Below are 21,893 nucleotides of genomic sequence, written 5' to 3'. Positions count from 1 at the left end.
GCCATGTTTCTGGAGGCAGGTCTGTGTTGAAGCCATGTTTCTGGAGGCAGCTCTGTGTTGGAGCCATGTTTCTAGAGGCAGGTCAATGTTGGAGCCATGTCTCTGGAGGCAGGTCAGTGTTGGAGCCATGTTTCTGGAGGCAGGTCTGTGTTGAAGCCATGTTTCTGGAGGCAGCTCTGTGTTGGAGCCATGTTTCTAGAGGCAGGTCAATGTTGGAGCCATGTCTCTGGAGGCAGGTCAGTGTTGGAGCCATGTTTCTGGAGGCAGGTCAGTGTTGGAGCCATGTTTCTAGAGGCAGGTCAATGTTGGAGCCATGTTTCTAGAGGCAGGTCAGTGTTGGAGCCATGTTTCTGGGGGCAGGTCAGTGTTGGAGCCATGTCTCTGGAGGCAGGTCAGTGTTGGAGCCATGTTTCTGGAGGCAGGTCAGTGTTGGAGCCATGTTTCTAGAGGCAGGTCAGTGTTGGAGCCATGTTTCTAGAGGCAGGTCAATGTTGGAGCCATGTTTCTAGAGGCAGGTCAGTGTTGGAGCCATGTTTCTGGGGGCAGGTCAGTGTTGGAGCCATGTCTCTGGAGGCAGGTCAGTGTTGGAGCCATGTTTCTAGAGGCAGGTCAGTGTTGGAGCCATGTTTCTGGAGGCAGCTCTGTGTTGGAGCCATGTTTCTAGAGGCAGGTCAATGTTGGAGTCATGTTTCTGGAGGCAGGTCAATGTTGGAGCCATGTCTCTGGAGGCAGGTCAGTGTTGGAGCCATGTTTCTGGAGGCAGCTCTGTGTTGCAGCCATGTTTCTGGAGGCAGGTCAGTGTTGGAGTCATGTTTCTGGAGGCAGGTCAGTGTTGGAGCCATGTTTCTGGAGGCAGCTCTGTGTTGGAGCCATGTTTCTAGAGGCAGGTCAATGTTGGAGCCATGTTTCTGGAGGCAGGTCAGTGTTGGAGCCATGTTTCTAGAGGCAGGTCAGTGTTGGAGCCATGTTTCTGGGGGCAGGTCAGTGTTACAGCCATGTTTCTGGAGGCAGGTCAGTGTTGCAGCCATGTTTCTTGGGGCAGGTCAGTGTTGCAGCCATGTTTCTAGAGGCAGGTCAGTGTTGCAGCCATGTTTCTGGAGGCAGGTCAGTGTTGGAGCCATGTTTCTGGATGCAGGTCAGTGTTGGAGGCATGTTTCTGGAGGCAGGTCAGTGTTGGAGGCATGTTTCCTGAGGCAGGTCAGTGTTGGAGCCATGTTTCTAGAGGCAGGTCAGTGTTGGAGCCATGTCTCTGGAGGCAGGTCAGTGTTGGAGCCATGTTTCTGGAGGCAGGTCAGTGTTGGAGCCATGTTTCTAGAGGCAGGTCAGTGTTGGAGCCATGTCTCTGGAGGCAGGTCAGTGTTGGAGCCATGTCTCTGGAGGCAGGTCAGTGTTGGAGCCATGTTTCTGGAGGCAGGTCTGTGTTGAAGCCATGTTTCTGGAGGCAGGTCTGTGTTGAAGCCATGTTTCCTGAGGCAGGTCAGTGTTGGAGCCATGTTTCTGGAGGCAGGTCAGTGTTGGAGCCATGTTTCTGGAGGCAGCTCTGTGTTGGAGCCATGTTTCTAGAGGCAGGTCAGTGTTGGAGCCATGTTTCCTGAGGCAGGTCAGTGTTGGAGCCATGTTTCTGGAGGCAGGTCAGTGTTGGAGCCATGTTTCTAGAGGCAGGTCAGTGTTGGAGCCATGTTTCTGGAGGCAGGTCAGTGTTGGAGCCATGTTTCTAGAGGCAGGTCAGTGTTGGAGCCATGTTTCTGGAGGCAGGTCAGTGTTGGAGTCATGTTTCTGGAGGCAGGTCAGTGTTGGAGCCATGTTTCTGGAGGCAGGTCAGTGATGGAGCCATGTTTCTGGAGGCAGGTCAGTGTTGGAGCCATGTTTCTAGAGGCAGGTCAGTGTTGGAGCCATGTTTCTGGAGGCAGGTCAGTGTTGGAGCCATGTTTCTGGAGGCAGGTCAGTGTTGGAGCCATGTTTCTAGAGGCAGGTCAGTGTTGGAGCCATGTTTCTAGAGGCAGGTCAGTGTTGCAGCCATGTTTCTAGAGGCAGGTCAGTGTTTGAGCCATGTTTCTAGAGGCAGGTCAGTGTTGGAGCCATGTTTCTAGAGGCAGGTCAGTGTTGGAGCCATGTTTCTGGAGGCAGGTCAGTGTTGGAGCCATGTTTCTAGAGGCAGGTCAGTGTTGCAGCCATGTTTCTAGAGGCAGGTATAGGGAAGGGAAACCACTAAGACAAAAAACCAAATCTAATTCTTTTTTGTGAAAAACAGAATAAAACACTTCTTCGTTTCTTTGATAAGAGTGGTTATTATTCAGGTCAAACATAAAATATGGTTTTCACAGCTTAACTTCACAGTGGACCATGGTTTTGCTGACCTCCATGGACCCCAGTTTGGCTGGGTCCCACAAACCTCCCCCTATGGACGGCCTTGTCTACACATGACTATTCTTGAATGTTCATGGCTGTTCAGTCACCTTCAGATACAGTGGGGGTCCCCGGGCTCTGGCACCTTTATTTTGGGGGTCACAGACTGAAAAGGTTGAGAACCCCTGCTGTAGACGACCTGCTTACTGTTGTATTAAAACGATTCATTAAAATCTGTTTCACAAGTGATTTTTCTTCAGTAAACTCAGAGTTCCCTCGTATACTTGTATATGCTTATCAGACAGTGTTGCCTCTGGTAATATGGCCGACATGTTGACGTATCAGTGGGCAAACGGTAAATATCTATGTTTATTATTTCTGTGTGTTTTTCTACCATTGACTCCATGAAAAGATGAACGACAACAACAGCTCCCCAAAAGTGAATCAGAAATATTTGAGCTCCCCCTACAGGTTGGCTAAGGTATAGGTCAGAAGCTCCGCCTCCTCCACATTGGCAGCCATGGATCTTACTACAAAGTCAAACTACACATCAGATAATCTGGTTTCTCTAGTTCTAGTTAGGTATTATCCTGCTGATCTATAACAGGTTTGGTTTATCTCAGAAGTTTAGTTTCATTTTGATTTTGAATGCTATAAATGGGCTCTAACACAGTGATTGACAGCTTTCTTGACAAATGAGGCTCCTGCAGAGCTGTGTGCATGGGAACAATGACCTTTCATAAAGATTTTTAGCTGGTGAAAAGGTTTTGTAGTCACACAGCAGAGGGTGAGGTCGGGGTGTGACCGCCTCCACCAGGAATGCAGTCGTGTGTGTTCTGCTCTCTCTCCACATACTGAACTATCACCGAGGCTCGTACGTCAGAGTCTCTGCTTCTCACACACTCATAAACAATCCTGATCAGGTCTATTGATCCGTCCACAAAGCAGAAGAAGAAAAGACGCAGGAAACGGGACGGAGGCCCTAAACAGAGGATTTTTATCTCTGCATATTTCTGACTAACTTTCAGTTTGAACTCTGATGAAGCCTGGTGACCTTCCTCTCTCTGGTGGATTATAACAGACGGAACATTTTAAACTCAACGTTTGCTCTCTAGAAAGTCTAACAGCGGGATTTAAGTTCATCATCTGTCTAGAGCTGCTGCTGTCTTCCTGCACTGGAAGTTAAATCTCTGTTTTTCAGAGTTTAAGATTCAAACCAGACCATTTTTCTGACTTTCATTCAGTTTTTAAATCTTTCTGGATTCTGTGTAAAAACATGTAAAGATCTGTGTCCTGAAGAGATTCAGGGTAGAAACAGAGTGAAAACTTCAGGATGATGTTGGATTCTGAGCCTTGGACGTTCGTCTGACAGCTGGAGCTCAACATGGCCTCTCACTGCATCACATAAAGACGAGCCCAAAGGTAAGAAACCCCGCAAACACACACGCTTAAAGGAGAACACGGAGACAAGAGCAGCCCTGATTCACCAGACAACCTTCTGCTTTACAAAACCTTAAATATCCACAAACTACCCTCCTCTGTCCGGATGTTTCTGACTTCTTCTGAATGAGTAGATGCTGTTTGTCAAACTCCTTTTGTTTTTAACAAGCTATGTTGAGTTTTTGGTATGTGGTGATAACGATCGGCTCCTGCAAGCAGTGATGATTATCAGTTATATTCACGCATTTATACAGCAGGAGGAAATCAAGTTAAGTTAAAAAGATCAGGAGTGTTGCTGCACCAATTTAACTAGTTCTACATCTAGACTGAAACTCAGCTGTTCCCAAACACTCCCCGCTACCATGGTTACCATGGTTACCACAGAGCAGCTAGGATGAGGTTGTGTTCAAAAGAACTAAAGACTCCTGATGGGGAACAGGAAGTGATTCCTGCACTGAGAAGCGCCATCATCAAAATGCTAAATTTTTGTGCTGTGTCGACCAAAACTGGAAAGAAAACAACCTTTTAGACACAAAGTAGTGACACATTCAGGCAGCAAAGTTTAAAAAGCTCTCTGAGAAACAGACAAGGATTAAAAACCTCCATGTGATCCCTGCTCCGGGTCAACAGCTCCCTGAAATGAAAACAGTGAACCTGGAGTGTGCTCTCAGGATGATAGTCAGGATTTAAACTTGTTGAATGAAATGTTGGTTCCTCCTCCCAACTTGGCTGAAAAGATGAGAAAAGTGGGCAGAGGCCAGAGGAGAGAGAGGAGATGTTTCTCTGGAGCAGTGGTTCCCAGCGTTGTTGCAGGTGTTTTAAACCGACATCATATGAACATTTGCTGGTGTGATCATGCAGCCAGGAGAGTGCATGCCTCTGCAGGCATTTCATTTAATCCTTTATCAGAACGCTGGAGTCTAAAGTAAAAAAGAATGTTGGAAGTGATTTATAGTTGGATTGTTTTAACACCTTACAGGTTGCAGAGCCACATTAGGATGACATGCTCCACGGTCTCTGCTGGCTCTCTAACAGCTCCTATGCCCTCTTATCCTTCATCCTTAAGAAGAAATATGAGAATAATCCACAACTATTATCATAAAGGATCTAAGACTGAAGGAATGTTCCGTGTGCTTCTAAACAGAAAAGATTCGCCTTAATTATCTTAGTTAATGCATTGGCAAGCCCCATCCTGCCAGAGTTCCCTTTACTGAACGCTTTAAAAAAACAGGGACTATTATAGCCTGAAATGACCGACAGGACCAGCTAACTTCATCTACGCTTCACTAGAAAGGAATTCAAATAAGTGTAAATGTCCTTAAAGCCGTGGGTTTAATTGTGCATGGTTTTGCAGCTGCAGCAGCCGTGGTGACTAAACTTCATCATCTCTCATCACTGATCACACAGAGAGAACATTTAGCACCTTTAGAGATCACTGAGTCTATGTGTGCTGCTTTATAGTGCACCTCTGTTGTTTACAAAAATGGCCTGAGATCTCTGGCAGAATGTCTTTGGTCAAGTTTAAAGCCTCTTCACACACTGGTGGGGCTGCTGGTGGACACACACACACACACACACACACACACACACACATTTTTAAGGAATGTATTATAAACGTGTGCATATAACAGCACTGTCTACATGATGGGGATTAAAGCAACACGTTGGCTGTTTTATTTTATTTATTTTTTTAAATTGTGATAAAGTGAAAATACACGTACAGAACAGTAACAAGAAAAAACAAAAAACAAAATTAATGAGTTAATAAAAATAAAACAGACATCATTTTAATCTGTGGTGTGGTTAGGTGTCCTGGATTATAGAGTATATTTTATTCCAGTCTTGTTGGTTGAAGGGAAAAGGGGATGGCTATGAATAAAGTCTACACAAAAACAAACTGGTGAACTAAATAGACTGACAATTAAATAAGAAATTTTTTAAAATGAAATAAAGAAATAATAATAACAAATGATTTCAGACATATAATAATAATAGATGAAATGATAAATTGCATAATAATCATAAAGCCAGTCATAATAATAGGTTGGCAATTTTTTTATTTCCATACCTAATGGACAAATCTGATAAATCTGATTTAGTACCAGCTTCCTTCAGTATCAGTCAGACTAATGTTTCCATGAGTTTAGAGATCTAGTTTTAGTTTGATGTAGACCATAAATCTACATGTTTGGCTGCTTCAGAGAGGATCTGTTTACAGAGATCTGCTCTACAACTCTGATACTCTTTATGTCTGAATCTTAAATATTATTCTCCCAGAAAACCTGGAAAAAGGGAAACTTTCTTCCTTCTTTTGTCACCTTTTTTGCCACTTTTCACCCTTGCTAGTTTACTATACTTTGCCCATTTTTGCCACTTCTTTTAGCCACGTTTATCCCATTTTTGCCACTTTTCACCATATTTTGCCCATCTAGGCATCCTTTTGCCATTAAATACCACTTGTTTCCTATTTTTTTTACCCATTTTTGCCACTCTTGACTGCTTTTTGCCCGTTGTAGTCACCTTTCACTCTTTTATTGCCACCTGTAACTCACTTTTTTGCAACCTCTCACCCATTTTTGCTTCTTTTTTAAGGCTTTTTCCACTTTTCCTCCCCATTTTTGCCCCTTTTCATCCATTTTCGCAGCTTTTTGACCATTTTTACCACCTTTAACTTGTTTTATTGCCACTTGAAGCTGTTTTCACCTCTTACATTGTGGCTCTGGCAAAGGTATTTTTCAACAGTGTGGCTGTGAGTAACACTGGTTTAGAATACAAACAGCTCCCTGCAAACATTTCTGTCCTTGAATGAGACTGGAACCCTCCAGCTGCATGACCGCCGCTCTGTCGCTAACATTGACCTTTGACCTCTGTGTGCAGGGAAAGTATGCAGGGATCGATAAGTATTGATTAAACTCTGTGCACTCAGAGCTCAGTGCTTCATCTGAGTGTCTGAACAAATGATAAGCCTGTCATCGATAACATCAGCGAGCACATGGAGCTGGTCATTATTGGAGCCCTGAAGTAAACGTCCACATGTTGTTATGTAAAACACATTAAAGGGACGGGGGGGGGGGGGCAAACAGAGCTAAACATCAGAGATCACAACTCACCCGAGCAGGACGACCTCCCCACCCCTCTCCCTCTGGTCTGCTTTCACATTTACGCTCCTTTCTGCTCTAAAGAGCATCCTGTCACTCCTCTGTTCTCTCATCTGTGTTTAGGCACATTCTTTCACAGCGCACAGATGCAGACTAATCGTTGCAATACTACCTGTAATTAAAGGGGGCAGTGTTGAGCAATGCAGCCAACAGTTCAAGCCAAAGCATCAAAACACAAAGAAGAAGAGTTAGAAACTTTACTGGAACTTTCTGGGTAAACATAGCAGGATCATGAGTGCGTTGTTAGAAAGTACAAACATATAAATGATGTTAGTTTACCTGGACACAGAGACAGACAGCTGCAACAGAACAGCTGAGCGTAGGACGGACGGAGCAGCAGCAGAGGAGCTGTGGACGTCTGTTTGAGACAGCGACCTCTAATGAAGACGTTTTTATTCCATCCCAGCATAAGCGGCGTGTCTGAGTGTGCAGGCAGTGGCAGCACTTAGCTGAAGCAGCTCTGGCAGCAGTTTCAGCCTCTAGTCTGTTTGGATATGACGCAACATGCTTTCACAGACTGGAAGATTTTCTGCCATTCTTCTTTGTTAATCCTTCCGAGCTCAGTCAGAGTGGATGAGGACTGCGGTCTCTCCAGAGATGTTGGATAGGGTTCTGGCTAGGGTACTCCAGGACAGTCCCAGTCTCGCTTCACTGTTAGGGTGGCATTGGGCAGGTCCAAGCAGACTTTTACGTGTTTTGCAGTGAGGAGAGGTGTCCAACAAGCCCAGACACACGGAGGGTTGCAGTGATGGTTGTACTTCTAGGGTCTCTGGAGCTCTGTCAGAGACCATCAGGTTCTAGGTCTCCTCTCTTACTCAGGACCTTCTCCACGATTGTTCAGCTTGGCCCTGCCAACTCTTGGAACAGTCCTGGTTGTGTCAAACTTCTTCCACTGGAGAATCCTGGACACTTAAATTCACACTGGGCCAAAGTATCAACGGCTGTGCTTAGCCTGCTGAATTTTTCATAAATTTGCCCTAAAACATCTAAAAACACACAAAACATTTGATCCATTAATGGAATGATGCAAACAGCAGGGGTTAATGATAACAGACATTTCAAATCAATTGTTCTTCATTTGTTCAGCATCAGGACCCACTATGACCCCCCCCCCCCCCCATTCCAGACCATGACCCACATGGCCTAAATACTTTGACCAGCCAATATGTTAATGAACCACAGGGAAGTTTGGACTTCTGGTGGAACAAAAGATGCAACAGTGCACAGACATGGAGAAATTTCCTTAAAAGTAAACGCACATCACTTTTTACCACATAGTTTTTCCAGGTTTATATTCACAACCCACTGAACATAGCCTCATGGCCCACGCCTGGGTCCTAACCAAGAGCTGGGACTGCTCTGGTTGCCAGGCTGCTGGAAAGATGCACTCTTGAGTTATATCCTGGAATTGTAGAGTTATTTCACAACTAAGCTGACAACATATGTTGAAACCTGTGACAGCAAAGAAGATGGATAGTCCAGGACACCTTTGAGAGAAAGAACGGGAAATTTCCATCAAGAAAAACACGACAAAGACTAAAAGGAAGACCTCAGTCTCATCTACAACTCCTGGCTAGCCTAAAAGCTAACAACTGCCAGTAAAGCCGGGTATCAGCTGTGTGATTTCAAGCCGACCATACCACAGTCGTGCAGAATGTCAACTCATGCTGTACGACTGAATCACTTATGACGCACGACCATCACGCATGATTTGTGCGCTCACACTCCTTTCCAGATGTTAGAGCTGCCCACGCCATAGGCACTAATGCACCCCCATACATCAGAGACGCAGGCTTTAGACCTGAGCCAGGAGAACCAGCTGGATGCTCCAGATCCTCTTTAGTCCACAGGACACGGCGTCTGTGGTTTCCTCTGACCACAGAACAGTTTTCCATGTTTCCTCTGACCACAGAACAGTTTTCCATGTTTCCTCTGACCACAGAACAGTTTTCCATGTTTCCTCTGACCACAGAACAGTTTTCCACATTCCCACTGACCACAGAACAGTTTTCCACATTTCCACTGACCACAGAAGAGTTTTCCATGTTTCCTCTGACCACAGAACAGTTTTCCACATTCCCACTCACCACAGAACAGTTTTCCACATTTCCACTGACCACAGAACAGTTTTCTATGTTTCCACTGACCACAGAACAGTTTTCTATGTTTCCTCTGACCACAGAACAGTTTTCCACATTTCCACTGACCACAGAACAGTTTTCCACATTCCCACTGACCACAGAACAGTTTTCCACATTCTCACTGACCACAGAACAGTTTTCCATGTTTCCTCTGACCACAGAACAGTTGTCCACATTTCCACTGACCACAGAACAGTTTTCCATGTTTCCTCTGACCACAGAACAGTTGTCCACATTTCCACTGACCACAGAACAGTTTTCCATGTTTCCACTGACCACAGAACAGTTTTCCATGTTTCCACTGACCACAGAACAGTTTTCCATGTTTCCTCTGACCACAGAACAGTTTTCCATGTTTCCTCAGTCCATGTTAAATGAGCTTTGGTCCAGAGAAGACAGACCACGGTGTTTCTGGATCCTGGTCACATATGGCTTCTTCTCTCCATGATCCAGCTTTAACTGTCATTGGTGGATGGCACAGCCAACTGTGTTGACAGACGATGATTTCTGGAATGTTCCTGAGCCCATGCAGGGATTTCACTACAGAATCATGCCTGTTTTTAATGCAGTGGCCCCTGAGGGCCCCGTCAGCCTTGTCCCTTGCTCTCAGAGGTTTCTCCAGATGAAGAGGTGATGGTTGCTGAATATCACTCGTGTGACCTCAGTGATGACTAAACTTGTCTGGTCAGAACAGGAACATGAAGGAATGACTCAGTCACACACACACACACACACACACACACACCATCTTTGAGCTGCCACTCATTTAGTGAAGATTTGCTCAGATGAGGTCAAATGATTGTGCATCTGGACATTTGTGTGTATGTGGTTTCTATAAATAAGAGTACAGGTTAAGTCCTAAGTAAGTGTGTCAATGATAAATATTGAATCATGTTAATAAAAATCTAATAACATCAGGCCTAGGCGGTTTTACCATCAGGTAAAGGTAGGCAGTGGCCTGGGGGCTCATCCATAAGGGGGGCCTCAAGAATCTACCTAGGTTTGTTTTTCTACAATTATAGCTATTTGTGTTTTTGCCACTCCCCAGGTCAGAGAAAATTATCAATATTTTAACATTTAGAGCAGGGAGGAGCATCATTAAAAAGACGTATGTCAGAGCATCACCTCTGCTCTCTCAGTGAGTCTGGTCCGGTCCACCTCTGACTAGTTTCTAGCACAAAGGCCTTAATGAATGTCAGGGTCAGAGGTTTCTGCCTTGTAGAAGCAGACTTCGTCCCCTGACTGGGGTTAAAACAGCTGCTCTCAGGATAACAAACACTTTCTCTGTGTAAATGCAGACATCACACCTCGGTCTGGTGAGTGACTCAGTTCAGTCTCCAGTCTGATTTAACCCCACATTATAATAAATCTGTAATACCAGACCAATTTCAACTATTTTTATTTACATATGATTTAATTTTATGTCATCAAGAAGTGAAATTATGCTCTTGATCACTGGTTTATAAATCCTGTGGTGTATTTAACTCCAGCTCTCATTAAATGGTAAAAATTCTTCTCATAACGGTTAAAATGACTTAATTACTGAACATTCAATCCTAATCTGGACACAGGCTGTCCAATGACATGAGAGGTTGGCATGTTTGATCTTGGTGCAGCGCTAAAATGCATCCAAAACACACGGAGATGCCCCGGTTCATCACGCGTGCAGGGATGTCAGGGGGATTCAGAGAGAGCAGACGTGAAGAAGAACGACTGTAGGGCTCAGACATGTGCTTACAGTCGAATTTTCACCCAGCAGGTGACGGTTGGCAGCTATAAGCAGTAGCAGCACAGCAATGCGATAAATCTGACAGGATCCTCGTCTCTGTCTCTCTCTCTCTCTCTCTCCCCCCTTTCTCTCACTTGTCTCCTCTCTGGACTCTGTGCACTGATCCCAGGTCAGCTGAAATAATGTCAGGGTCAGATCAGATACTGTGGACGACAGGTTTCTGTTTTGAATCCATAAACAGTCACAGTGAATGTATATTTATAATGAATATTTCAGTCTTGTAAATTCATCATCAGTGGATTCTAAAAAAACGTTAAAATCTGTAAAAACTGTCAGATGTTACAAGGTCAGCATATCTCTGCCTGACCTGTTTAGATTACCTGCAGGTAAATTCTCTCTTTAAAGCAGCTAATTAACCCTTTAGTGTGCAAACATGCAGCACTCATTAAATGGTAGCTACATCTAATATTGGATCATTTCTCTTTATCAACATTACAGCAGCCGTTATATCAGCTTTGGTCGTATAGATGTTGCTAAAAAATTGCCCAGCTCCCAGGACGTCCTATTGGAGCAAATACGGCCATCGACCTAGAATGAGCTCGACACCCCTGCTTTGCTGCAGTTCAGTATGATTGACTGAAAAAAATACTGAAAATAGAGCCTAATGTATTTTTCTCTTAATAACAAATTAAAAACTCATGTAATGCAGCTGATTGGATGCAGAAATACAAATTAACTGCATTAAGTTCTTGATGGGACCTTGGGCCAGATACACTTACTAAGATACTGTACCTGAAAACATGAAACCCTGAGAGCAGGAGAGTACATGAACTTTAGAGAATGATGAAGAAAAGCTACAAGTTTGAGCATAAAAATCATTTAAGTACAGAGAGTCTTTATCCTCACATCTCTTTGGAGGAGACGTCAGATTTACGTTTTTGTATTCTCTAAGGTGGATGCAGTTAGTCCAGGTTGATGAAGTATTCACTGATACTTAACCTAACAGTGGTTGGTTATAATGCAGATTATCTTACACTGAATGGAGTTAAATGTGTTTTTCTGCACACTGTGCTGCTTCTGTTAAATCACGTTCATATGGTGGTCATCAAAGAAGCTGAGGTGAGTGATGTGGGGGGGGGGCTTACACCGAGCTTTGCCTGGGGCCTCCAGGTCACTAACACCACCCCTGCTGATATTCACGTTGCTTTACTAGCAGTGACTTAAAATCTGACTCGAATCCCTGTCAGCCATAACCTGACGCACCAGATGGATTTGTTCCACACATCCATCTGGGAAAGCTTCAATAGGAAACGTTTGAGAAAAGGCAGAGGCTTTGAAAAAAACTCGGAGTGTGATTGGATGAACGTTCTGTCTGTCACATCTCTACGGGCCAATCAGAGCAACAAAATACGTGACGTAGCCACTATTGAGCTGCGCATGCGCAGCTACTGAGGAATATCAGTAACCATGGCAACTGTAGACATGTCAGTACTCGACTTTTGTGGTTTTTGAAAAGAAAACATCTCACTGCTGTTCTTTCTTCTTCTTTAACGGAGAAATGTCGTCAAGTTCTGATAAAACCGGCGCTTTAGCAGCATCCACGCTAATCTCTTCCTCCATAACTGCACCAGCTCTTGCTGCTGCTTGTTTACGTCACGACTCCACCGCGCCTGAAAGTGCCGCCCCTCGTTGCTAATTGGTCCTGTCACTTTCTAACCGGGCGCGAACGGTTCAGACGGGAGCTTCGAAACATGGAAACGGGCGTATCCATCTGCTTTGCAAGGTTATGCCAGCCAATAATAAGCAACCATGATGCATGCTCATAAAAATCAGTCCATCCTTGCAGTAATGCAGTTTTCTGCATTAACATCTTGATTTAGGATCACTAGAGGGTATTTTTTTCTTGCCAGACAATAAAAATAAAAAGCTCAGGTGTTTTTCACCAATCACACAGCACATTAGCATCAAACCTAGGGACAGCCAACATGACCCAGAAAATACGCAGCCAAACATCTCAGTCACCCCTCACGTCTGGTTGGAGAACAGCCAGTCTGGCTATCTCACTGCTAAAAATTAAAACATGTACATTTGGAGGAAAATACGAATATTTAAACATAAATATGTTAACTAGACTAAAATGCTTGTTTATTTTAGTTTATTTGACGTGTCTGTCCAGGAAAAAGCAAATGAGGTCGATGACCTCTGCTCTGTTATGTAACATCTTAGATTAGAGGACATCATTTCCATTGGACAAAAGGCCGTTCTTTCATTTTTGTTGCAGATGTGAATCAGTGTTAGACGTCGTCATCTGAGGCAGTAAATTCTTCGGTGCATGCCGCTGACAGTGAAACCAGAGTTCTGCTCATAAAGCGGTGACGACAGGGCCTGCAGCCTCGGCCCTGCTTCCTGCTGTGGTCAGGAGCGTTTCATCACTTCATTACAGGAAAACGTGTTTGCCATGAGTGTGACGCTGCACCGTCAAGAGCTCGCCTCATGACCCAGACTCCAGTATGTGGACTGAAACTGGCTGTGACATACCAAAGAGCTGTTTTCATAAATCAGAGCCTGATAGAAATGATCAGATGGGATCGTGCTTCACGGAGCCACGCCTCGTGACTCAGCCGGGCGAACGAGAACTGCTCTAGTCAGCTCACACCCTCATGGATGTGTGTTCGATTGTGTGTGATGTTGATGGATAGGAGACGGGCGTGTTTCTGCAGCCTGCGGGGTGTTAATGGGTGTGAATAGAAATAAATGCTCATTTTATGTATCAAAGTCTGAGAGAAAGAAAGTATCTGTGAAAACCGCGTGTGCATCATGACACCATCACAACAGAGGATCTTAGTTTTAAACCTGATATTTCAGTAGAAGGCAGAGACTATCAGACGTTGCATTTTGGCACCAGTCTCTCAAATAAAAGAAAACCACACCACGTCTTCTCTCTCCTGTTCATACACTTCTTTAACAGGGATTCAGAACGGTTTTGTGTATTCCAATATCGAGTGGTAATCCTTGATCCTTGATGACTTTTGGCCGGCCTTAGGAAGTTTCCTCTCCAGGAGCAGATGTCCAGAAGAGTTGAAGTTATGAACTTTGTCAGCAGGACCAGGAGTTCTCAGCCTTTTCTGCCCACGACCCCCAAAATAAAGGTGCCAAAGACCAGGGACCCCCACTGGACCTGAAGGTGGATGAACACAGCCAGAATAGTCTAGAATAGTCATGTGGAGACCAGGCCGTCCATGAGGGGATAAAGAGGGGAGCTTTGTGGGGCCCGGCCAAACTGGAGGCCTAAAGTTCAGCTGTAATAACCACTTATGTTTAACCTGAAAGATAACCACTCTTATCAAAGAAATGATTTTAGAATTCTTTCATGCTTTAGTGAAAAGCCTTCTTAAAATGTAAATGCCTTTTCTTAAAAACAGAATTAGAATGGGTTTAAAATGGCTAAGATTGGTGAGAAGGTGATGAACCTATAGAGTGTAGAAAGAACTGGAACCCTGTGTGACGTCAGTCGTTTGCTTACTATAGGCCGACTCAAACAGTTCTTAAAGCCGATCTACAGAGGCTTCCATATCGAAATTGTGGTCTCAACCTAACGTTGGATCAACCTAATGGCCCACCCACTAAGCGCAACTTCCTGTCAGCTAGCTAGCTAGCATTCTGGTTGACAGAAACGTAGCTATCTGTCAATCAAATAAGACGAGCGAATCAGAGGGCAGTGAAGTTTTTCCTAAATATAATCTAAACAAATGTGGTACAAAAAAAATCCACCCCCTGTACAGAGAGAGCAAATGAAGACACTAGCTAATGAGACAGGTTTGATTTTTACAACCAGGCTGTAAACCAGTTTATTTCTAGTAAAAAACCAGGCTGTAAACCAGTTTTTATCTAGTGTAAAACCAGGCTGTCAACCAGTTTTTATCTAGTGTAAAACCAGGCTGTAAAACAGTTTATGTCTACTGTAAAACCAGGCTGTAAGCCAGTTTATATCTAGTGTAAAACCAGGCTGTAAACCAGTTTATGTCTACTGTAAAACCAGGCTGTAAGCCAGTTTATATCTAGTGTAAAACCAGGCTGTAAACCAGTTTATGTCTACTGTAAAACCAGGCTGTAAACCAGTTTATGTCTACTGTAAAACCAGGCTGTAAAACAGTTTATTTCTAGTATAAAACCAGGCTGTAAACCAGTTTATATCTAGTGTAAAACCAGGCTGTCAACCAGTTTATTTCTAGTGTAAAACCAGGCTGTAAACCAGTTTATATCTAGTGTAAAACCAGGCTGTCAACCAGTTTATTTCCAGTGTAAAACCAGGCTGTCAACCAGTTTATATCTAGTGTAAAACCAGGCTGTCAACCAGTTTATTTCTAGTGTAAAACCAGGCTGTAAACCAGTTTATTTCTAGTGTTAAACCAGGCTGTAAACCAGTTTATTTCTAGTGTAGAACCAGGCTGTAAACCAGTTTATTTGTAGTGTAGAACCAGGCTGTAAACCAGTTTATTTCTAGTGTAAAACCAGGCTGTAAACCAGTTTATTTCTAGTGTAGAACCAGGCTGTAAACCAGTTTATTTCTAGTGTAGAACCAGGCTGTAAACCAGTTTATTTCTAGTGTAAAACCAGGCTGTAAACCAGTTTATTTGTAGTGTAGAACCAGGCTGTAAACCAGTTTATTTCTAGTGTATACCAGGCTGTAAACCAGTTTATTTCTAGTGTAAAACCAGGCTGTAAACCAGTTTATTTCTAGTGTAGAACCAGGCTGTAAACCAGTTTATTTCTAGTGTAGAACCAGGCTGTAAACCAGTTTATTTCTAGTGTTAAACCAGGCTGTAAACCAGTTTATTTCTAGTGTTTGACCAGGCTGTAAACCAGTTTATTTCTAGTGTAGAACCAGGCTGTAAACCAGTTTATTTCTAGTGTTAAACCAGGCTGTAAACCAGTTTATTTCTAGTGTAGAACCAGGCTGTAAACCAGTTTATTTCTAGTGTAGAACCAGGCTGTAAACCAGTTTATTTGTAGTGTTAAACCAGGCTGTAAACCAGTTTATTTCAAGTGTAGAACCAGGCTGTAAACCAGTTTATTTCTAGTGTAGAACCAGGCTGTAAACCAGTTTATTTCTAGTGTAACACCAGGCTGTAAACCAGTTTATTTCTAGTGTTAAACCAGGCTGTAAACCAGTTTATTTGTAGTGTTAAACCAGGCTGTAAACCAGTTTATTTCTAGTGTTAAACCAGGCTGTAAACCAGTTTATTTCTAGTGTAGAACCAGGCTGTAAACCAGTTTATTTCTAGTGTAGAACCAGGCTGTAAACCAGTTTATTTGTAGTGTTAAACCAGGCTGTAAACCAGTTTATTTCTAGTGTTAAACCAGGCTGTAAACCAGTTTATTTCTAGTGTAGAACCAGGCTGTAAACCAGTTTATTTCTAGTGTAGAACCAGGCTGTAAACCAGTTTATTTCTAGTGTGGAACCAGGCTGTAAACCAGTTTATTTCTAGTGTAAAACCAGGCTGTAAACCAGTTTATTTGTAGTGTAAAACCAGGCTGTAAACCAGTTTATTTGTAGTGTAAAACCAGGCTGTAAACCAGTTTATTTCTAGTGTTAAACCAGGCTGTAAACCAGTTTATTTCTAGTGTAGAACCAGGCTGTAAACCAGTTTATTTCTAGTGTTAAACCAGGCTGTAAACCAGTTTATTTCTAGTGTTAAACCAGGCTGTAAACCAGTTTATTTCTAGTGTTAAACCAGGCTGTAAACCAGTTTATTCCTAGTGTAAAACCAGGCTGTAAACCAGTTTATTTCTAGTGTAAAACCAGGCTGTAAACCAGTTTATTCCTAGTGTAAAACCAGGCTGTAAACCAGTTTATTTCTAGTGTAAAACCAGGCTGTAAACCAGTTTATTTCTAGTGTTAAACCAGGCTGTAAACCAGTTTATTTCTAGTGTAGAACCAGGCTGTAAACCAGTTTATTTCTAGTGTAAAACCAGGCTGTAAACCAGTTTATTTCTAGTGTAAAACCAGGCTGTAAACCAGTTTATTTCTAGTGTAAAACCAGGCTGTAAACCAGTTTATTCCTAGTGTAAAACCAGGCTGTAAACCAGTTTATTTCTAGTGTAAAACCAGGCTGTAAACCAGTTTATTTCTAGTGTTAAACCAGGCTGTAAACCAGTTTATTTCTAGTGTAGAACCAGGCTGTAAACCAGTTTATTTGTAGTGTAGAACCAGGCTGTAAACCAGTTTATTTCTAGTGTAAAACCAGGCTGTAAACCAGTTTATTTCTAGTGTAGAACCAGGCTGTAAACCAGTTTATTTCTAGTGTAGAACCAGGCTGTAAACCAGTTTATTTCTAGTGTAAAACCAGGCTGTAAACCAGTTTATTTGTAGTGTAGAACCAGGCTGTAAACCAGTTTATTTCTAGTGTATACCAGGCTGTAAACCAGTTTATTTCTAGTGTAAAACCAGGCTGTAAACCAGTTTATTTCTAGTGTAGAACCAGGCTGTAAACCAGTTTATTTCTAGTGTAGAACCAGGCTGTAAACCAGTTTATTTCTAGTGTTAAACCAGGCTGTAAACCAGTTTATTTCTAGTGTTTGACCAGGCTGTAAACCAGTTTATTTCTAGTGTAGAACCAGGCTGTAAACCAGTTTATTTCTAGTGTTAAACCAGGCTGTAAACCAGTTTATTTCTAGTGTAGAACCAGGCTGTAAACCAGTTTATTTCTAGTGTAGAACCAGGCTGTAAACCAGTTTATTTGTAGTGTTAAACCAGGCTGTAAACCAGTTTATTTCAAGTGTAGAACCAGGCTGTAAACCAGTTTATTTCTAGTGTTAAACCAGGCTGTAAACCAGTTTATTTGTAGTGTTAAACCAGGCTGTAAACCAGTTTATTTCTAGTGTTAAACCAGGCTGTAAACCAGTTTATTTCTAGTGTAGAACCAGGCTGTAAACCAGTTTATTTCTAGTGTAGAACCAGGCTGTAAACCAGTTTATTTCTAGTGTAAAACCAGGCTGTAAACCAGTTTATTTCTAGTGTAGAACCAGGCTGTAAACCAGTTTATTTCTAGTGTAAAACCAGGCTGTAAACCAGTTTATTTCTAGTGTAGAACCAGGCTGTAAACCAGTTTATTTCTAGTGTAGAACCAGGCTGTAAACCAGTTTATTTCTAGTGTAGAACCAGGCTGTAAACCAGTTTATTTCTAGTGTAGAACCAGGCTGTAAACCAGTTTATTTCTAGTGTAGAACCAGGCTGTAAACCAGTTTATTTCTGGTGTAGAACCAGGCTGTAAACCAGTTTATTTCTAGTGTAGAACCAGGCTGTAAACCAGTTTATTTCTAGTGTGGAACCAGGCTGTAAACCAGTTTATTTGTAGTGTAGAACCAGGCTGTAAACCTGTTTATTTGTAGTGTAGAACCAGGCTGTAAACCAGTTTATTTCTAGTGTAAAACCAGGCTGTAAACCAGTTTATTTCTAGTGTAGAACCAGGCTGTAAACCAGTTTATTTCTAGTGTAGAACCAGGCTGTAAACCAGTTTATTTCTAGTGTAGAACCAGGCTGTAAACCAGTTTATTTCTAGTGTGGAACCAGGCTGTAAACCAGTTTATTTGTAGTGTAGAACCAGGCTGTAAACCTGTTTATTTGTAGTGTAGAACCAGGCTGTAAACCAGTTTATTTCTAGTGTAGAACCAGGCTGTAAACCAGTTTATTTCTAGTGTGGAACCAGGCTGTAAACCAGTTTATTTCTAGTGTAGAACCAGGCTGTAAACCAGTTTATTTGTAGTGTAGAACCAGGCTGTAAACCTGTTTATTTGTAGTGTAGAACCAGGCTGTAAACCTGTTTATTTCTAGTGTAGAACCAGGCTGTAAACCAGTTTATTTCTAGTGTAGAACCAGGCTGTAAACCAGTTTATTTCTAGTGTAAAACCAGGCTGTAAACCAGTTTATTTCTAGTGTAGAACCAGGCTGTAAACCAGTTTATTTCTAGTGTAGAACCAGGCTGTAAACCAGTTTATTTCTAGTGTAGAACCAGGCTGTAAACCAGTTTATTTCTAGTGTAGAACCAGGCTGTAAACCAGTTTATTTCTAGTGTAGAACCAGGCTGTAAACCAGTTTATTTCTAGTGTAGAACCAGGCTGTAAACCAGTTTATTTCTAGTGTAGAACCAGGCTGTAAACCAGTTTATTTCTAGTGTAGAACCAGGCTGTAAACCAGTTTATTTCTAGTGTAAAACCAGGCTGTAAACCAGTTTATTTCTAGTGTAAAACCAGGCTGTAAACCAGTTTATTTCTAGTGTAGAACCAGGCTGTAAACCAGTTTATTTCTAGTGTAGAACCAGGCTGTAAACCAGTTTATTTCTAGTGTAAAACCAGCTGTTTAACAGGTGACCAGACGGGACTTCTGGTGCTCCTGCAGCCTTAAGCTGACACTCGCTGTAATGCAGTTTTTTGCACTTCCCCATTGGCTTCATTTTCCAGTCCGGAGGTTGCTGCTTTGGTGAAATGGGATTTTGAAAGTTGCAGGAATGGTTAGAAGTTGAAGAAATGACATAACAGTGGCAAAAAGAATTGCAAAAACGCTATTAAAAAGTGGCCTAACCAATTTAAAGTGGCAACAAGCGTGGAAAATCAGATGAAAAATTGGTCAAAACTGGCAAATCCAGGTTAACTGAGGAATAGGTAGAAATTGGCAGAACTGGTTTAAACTGGCAACAATGGGCATAAAAAGTGGCTAACAGTGGCAGTAATGGGTCAACAGAGGCACTTATAGGTGGAAATGGTTTAAAATTGAAAAAAATTGGTTTTAAATGGCAAAAAAGTGTTAAAATTGTCTAAACTGGTGGGTAAAGTGATGAAAACAGGTTGTATTTTTGGTACTAATGAGGTAAAGTGGCTAATGTGTGCATTAAAAATACTCCTAGTGTTTCTTCAGACCCCTCTCAGGATCTGGACTCCAACGGTGAGAACCCCTGCCTAGTCTAAGTGGTGAATGCTGAGTTGTAGTCGCTGCAGGTCCTGGGGTTCTCTAGGTGGTCCAGGGCAGTGTGGAGGGCTGTACTCCTCTGTGGATCTGTTTGCTCCGTATGTAGACTGATGAGGATCCAGGCAGGGAGGAGGTTCATGTGCTGTTCCACCAGTTTTTCACCAACTGGAATGAAAGCTGTGAGTTTAGGGTTAAATAAAAGGTTTATCTCCTTTGATTTTAATGTGAGTAAAAAAATAAATGCTGAATGAAAGAGGAGGTGTAGGCTTTACTGATGATGATGATGATGATGATGATGATGAAGGGTTGTTCGTTCAGGAGGGTGCCGTAGGGCAGGTTTATGCAGGAGTATGAGTATAATCAGTCTCCATAGAGTTTACTCTCTCCTAGGATAGCAAAGGCAACAACAAAGAAACTGGGGTATACCCGCACGTTATGCTGATGAGAAATGCACAAACTTGCCCACACATGCTGAACAAAACTACAATGTAGCTAAAAGTAGCTACATGCTAACAGCGGGGTGCTACACCAGAAAAGTCTCTGTTATTTATGTTTTAATGACTCAGATTTTATGCAGCATTCTCCATTCTCAGATCGTCTCTTCACCTTACTTCCTGTTTGTTACTTTTCAAAATAAAAGCATCATGTTACCAACGCAATAAAAGGAAATGATCAGAAAAGTACGAAAATCAGCTTCAAAATAAGAGAAGCTTTTATAAATGAGTAAAGAGTCGTTTACATACCTTACTGAACGTTATAAAGTGGTTTTGTTCTCACAGATGTTTCCTCAATCATTGACAGAATCCAGACTAGCAGTGTAAACACATCATTGTCGTAGTATTCAGGCATGGTTGGACACAGGTACACCAGGGTGCCTTGCCCCTCCATTTGAGAACCCCTGGTACTGATGGCACATGTATAATCCGTTACCTTCTGCTAGTTAACAGGAAGCATGGATTTATTTATGTACGTCCAGCCTTACATAGAATGATGGGAATTACTGCTCTTTTTAGAGATCTAATTCATTTGGTTGAGTTCGGTGATAACCAGTCTTTGGCTTCCAAACAGCTCTTACATGGTACCATTTTGTTTTCTTTAAGTTCATCCATCCATCCATTTTCTAAACCACTTATCCCGTTCGGGGTCGCAGGGGGCTGGAGCCTATCCCAGCTGTGATTGGGCGAGAGGCGGGGTACACCCTGGACTGGTCGTTGGTCAATCACAGTGCTGATATGCAGAGACAGACAACCAGGCAGGCTCACATCCACAATTACGGGCAATTTAGAGTCAGTTAAACTAACCAGCATGTCTTTGGTGGTGGGAGGAAGCCAGAGTACCTGGAGAACCCACGCATGCACAGGGAGAACATGCAAACTCTGCACAGAAAGGCCCAGACTAGGAAGAGAACCAGGAACCTGCTCGCAGTGAGGCAGCAGCGCTAGCACCTGTGCAGCTGTTTTAACCTATTTTAATCTATAACTAACTCTCCTTTTAATCTGAAAGATAAAATGTGGGGAAAAAACAGTGGAGCAGAGTTATTCAAGGGTTCTTGAACTGGCCCAACATTGGATGACATTTTATTATCAAAGACTCAAAACCTCCTCAGTGATTTATGATTTTTGTTTTCTTCTTCAGTCAACACCTCCAGTGACGTCCTTGCCATAAATATGGTGTCCAGGGTGAAGCAACCTGAGGGGCGGAGCCTAGCCTCGCTGTTTTCCTGCTGCTTCAAAGAAGATGACCAACCAGAGATCACCTACGTCCGGGACGTCCACACTGCGGCGGTCCTGGAGTCCACACTGCCCATGCCCCCCCCTCAGGAGCTGGACACCATGTTCACTGAGCTGGTGGTGAGTACCAGACCAGGATCTGGGGTCATGTTCTGAGTCGTCTCTCTTCTTATCGTCTGGTTCTTCTGTTTCAGGATGAGCTGGACCTCACCGAGGAGCACCGAGCCGCCATGTTTGCTCTGCCAGCCGAGAAGAAATGGCAGATTTACTGTAGTAAGAAAATGGTAAGAAACATCCATCCATCATCCATCATCCATCCATCATCCATCCATCCATCATCCATCCACCCATCATCCATCCACCCATCATCAATCCTTCCATCCA

At 42.9% G+C, this 21,893-nt stretch overlaps 1 protein-coding gene across 1 annotated transcript in view; it reads left to right on the top strand.

The window, feature by feature from the left end:
- The first annotated feature begins 3,409 nt into the window (after nt 1-3,409).
- LOC121526331 (disheveled-associated activator of morphogenesis 1-like) overlaps nt 3,410-21,893 on the top strand; it is a 48,489-nt gene continuing 30,005 nt past the window's right edge. Inside the window, exons 1-3 of the mRNA XM_041812874.1 lie at nt 3,410-3,768; nt 21,415-21,629; nt 21,704-21,793. Of these exons, the coding sequence (XP_041668808.1) occupies nt 21,447-21,629; nt 21,704-21,793 (273 nt within the window). The 5' untranslated portion in view covers nt 3,410-3,768; nt 21,415-21,446. The remainder of the gene's footprint in view (nt 3,769-21,414; nt 21,630-21,703; nt 21,794-21,893) is intronic.

Source organism: Cheilinus undulatus, linkage group 18, assembly GCF_018320785.1.
Source record: "Cheilinus undulatus linkage group 18, ASM1832078v1, whole genome shotgun sequence".
Taxonomy (NCBI): domain Eukaryota; kingdom Metazoa; phylum Chordata; class Actinopteri; order Labriformes; family Labridae; genus Cheilinus; species Cheilinus undulatus.
The sequence above is the reverse complement of the archived record's forward strand: the minus strand, read 5'-3'. Positions and strand labels throughout refer to the sequence as shown.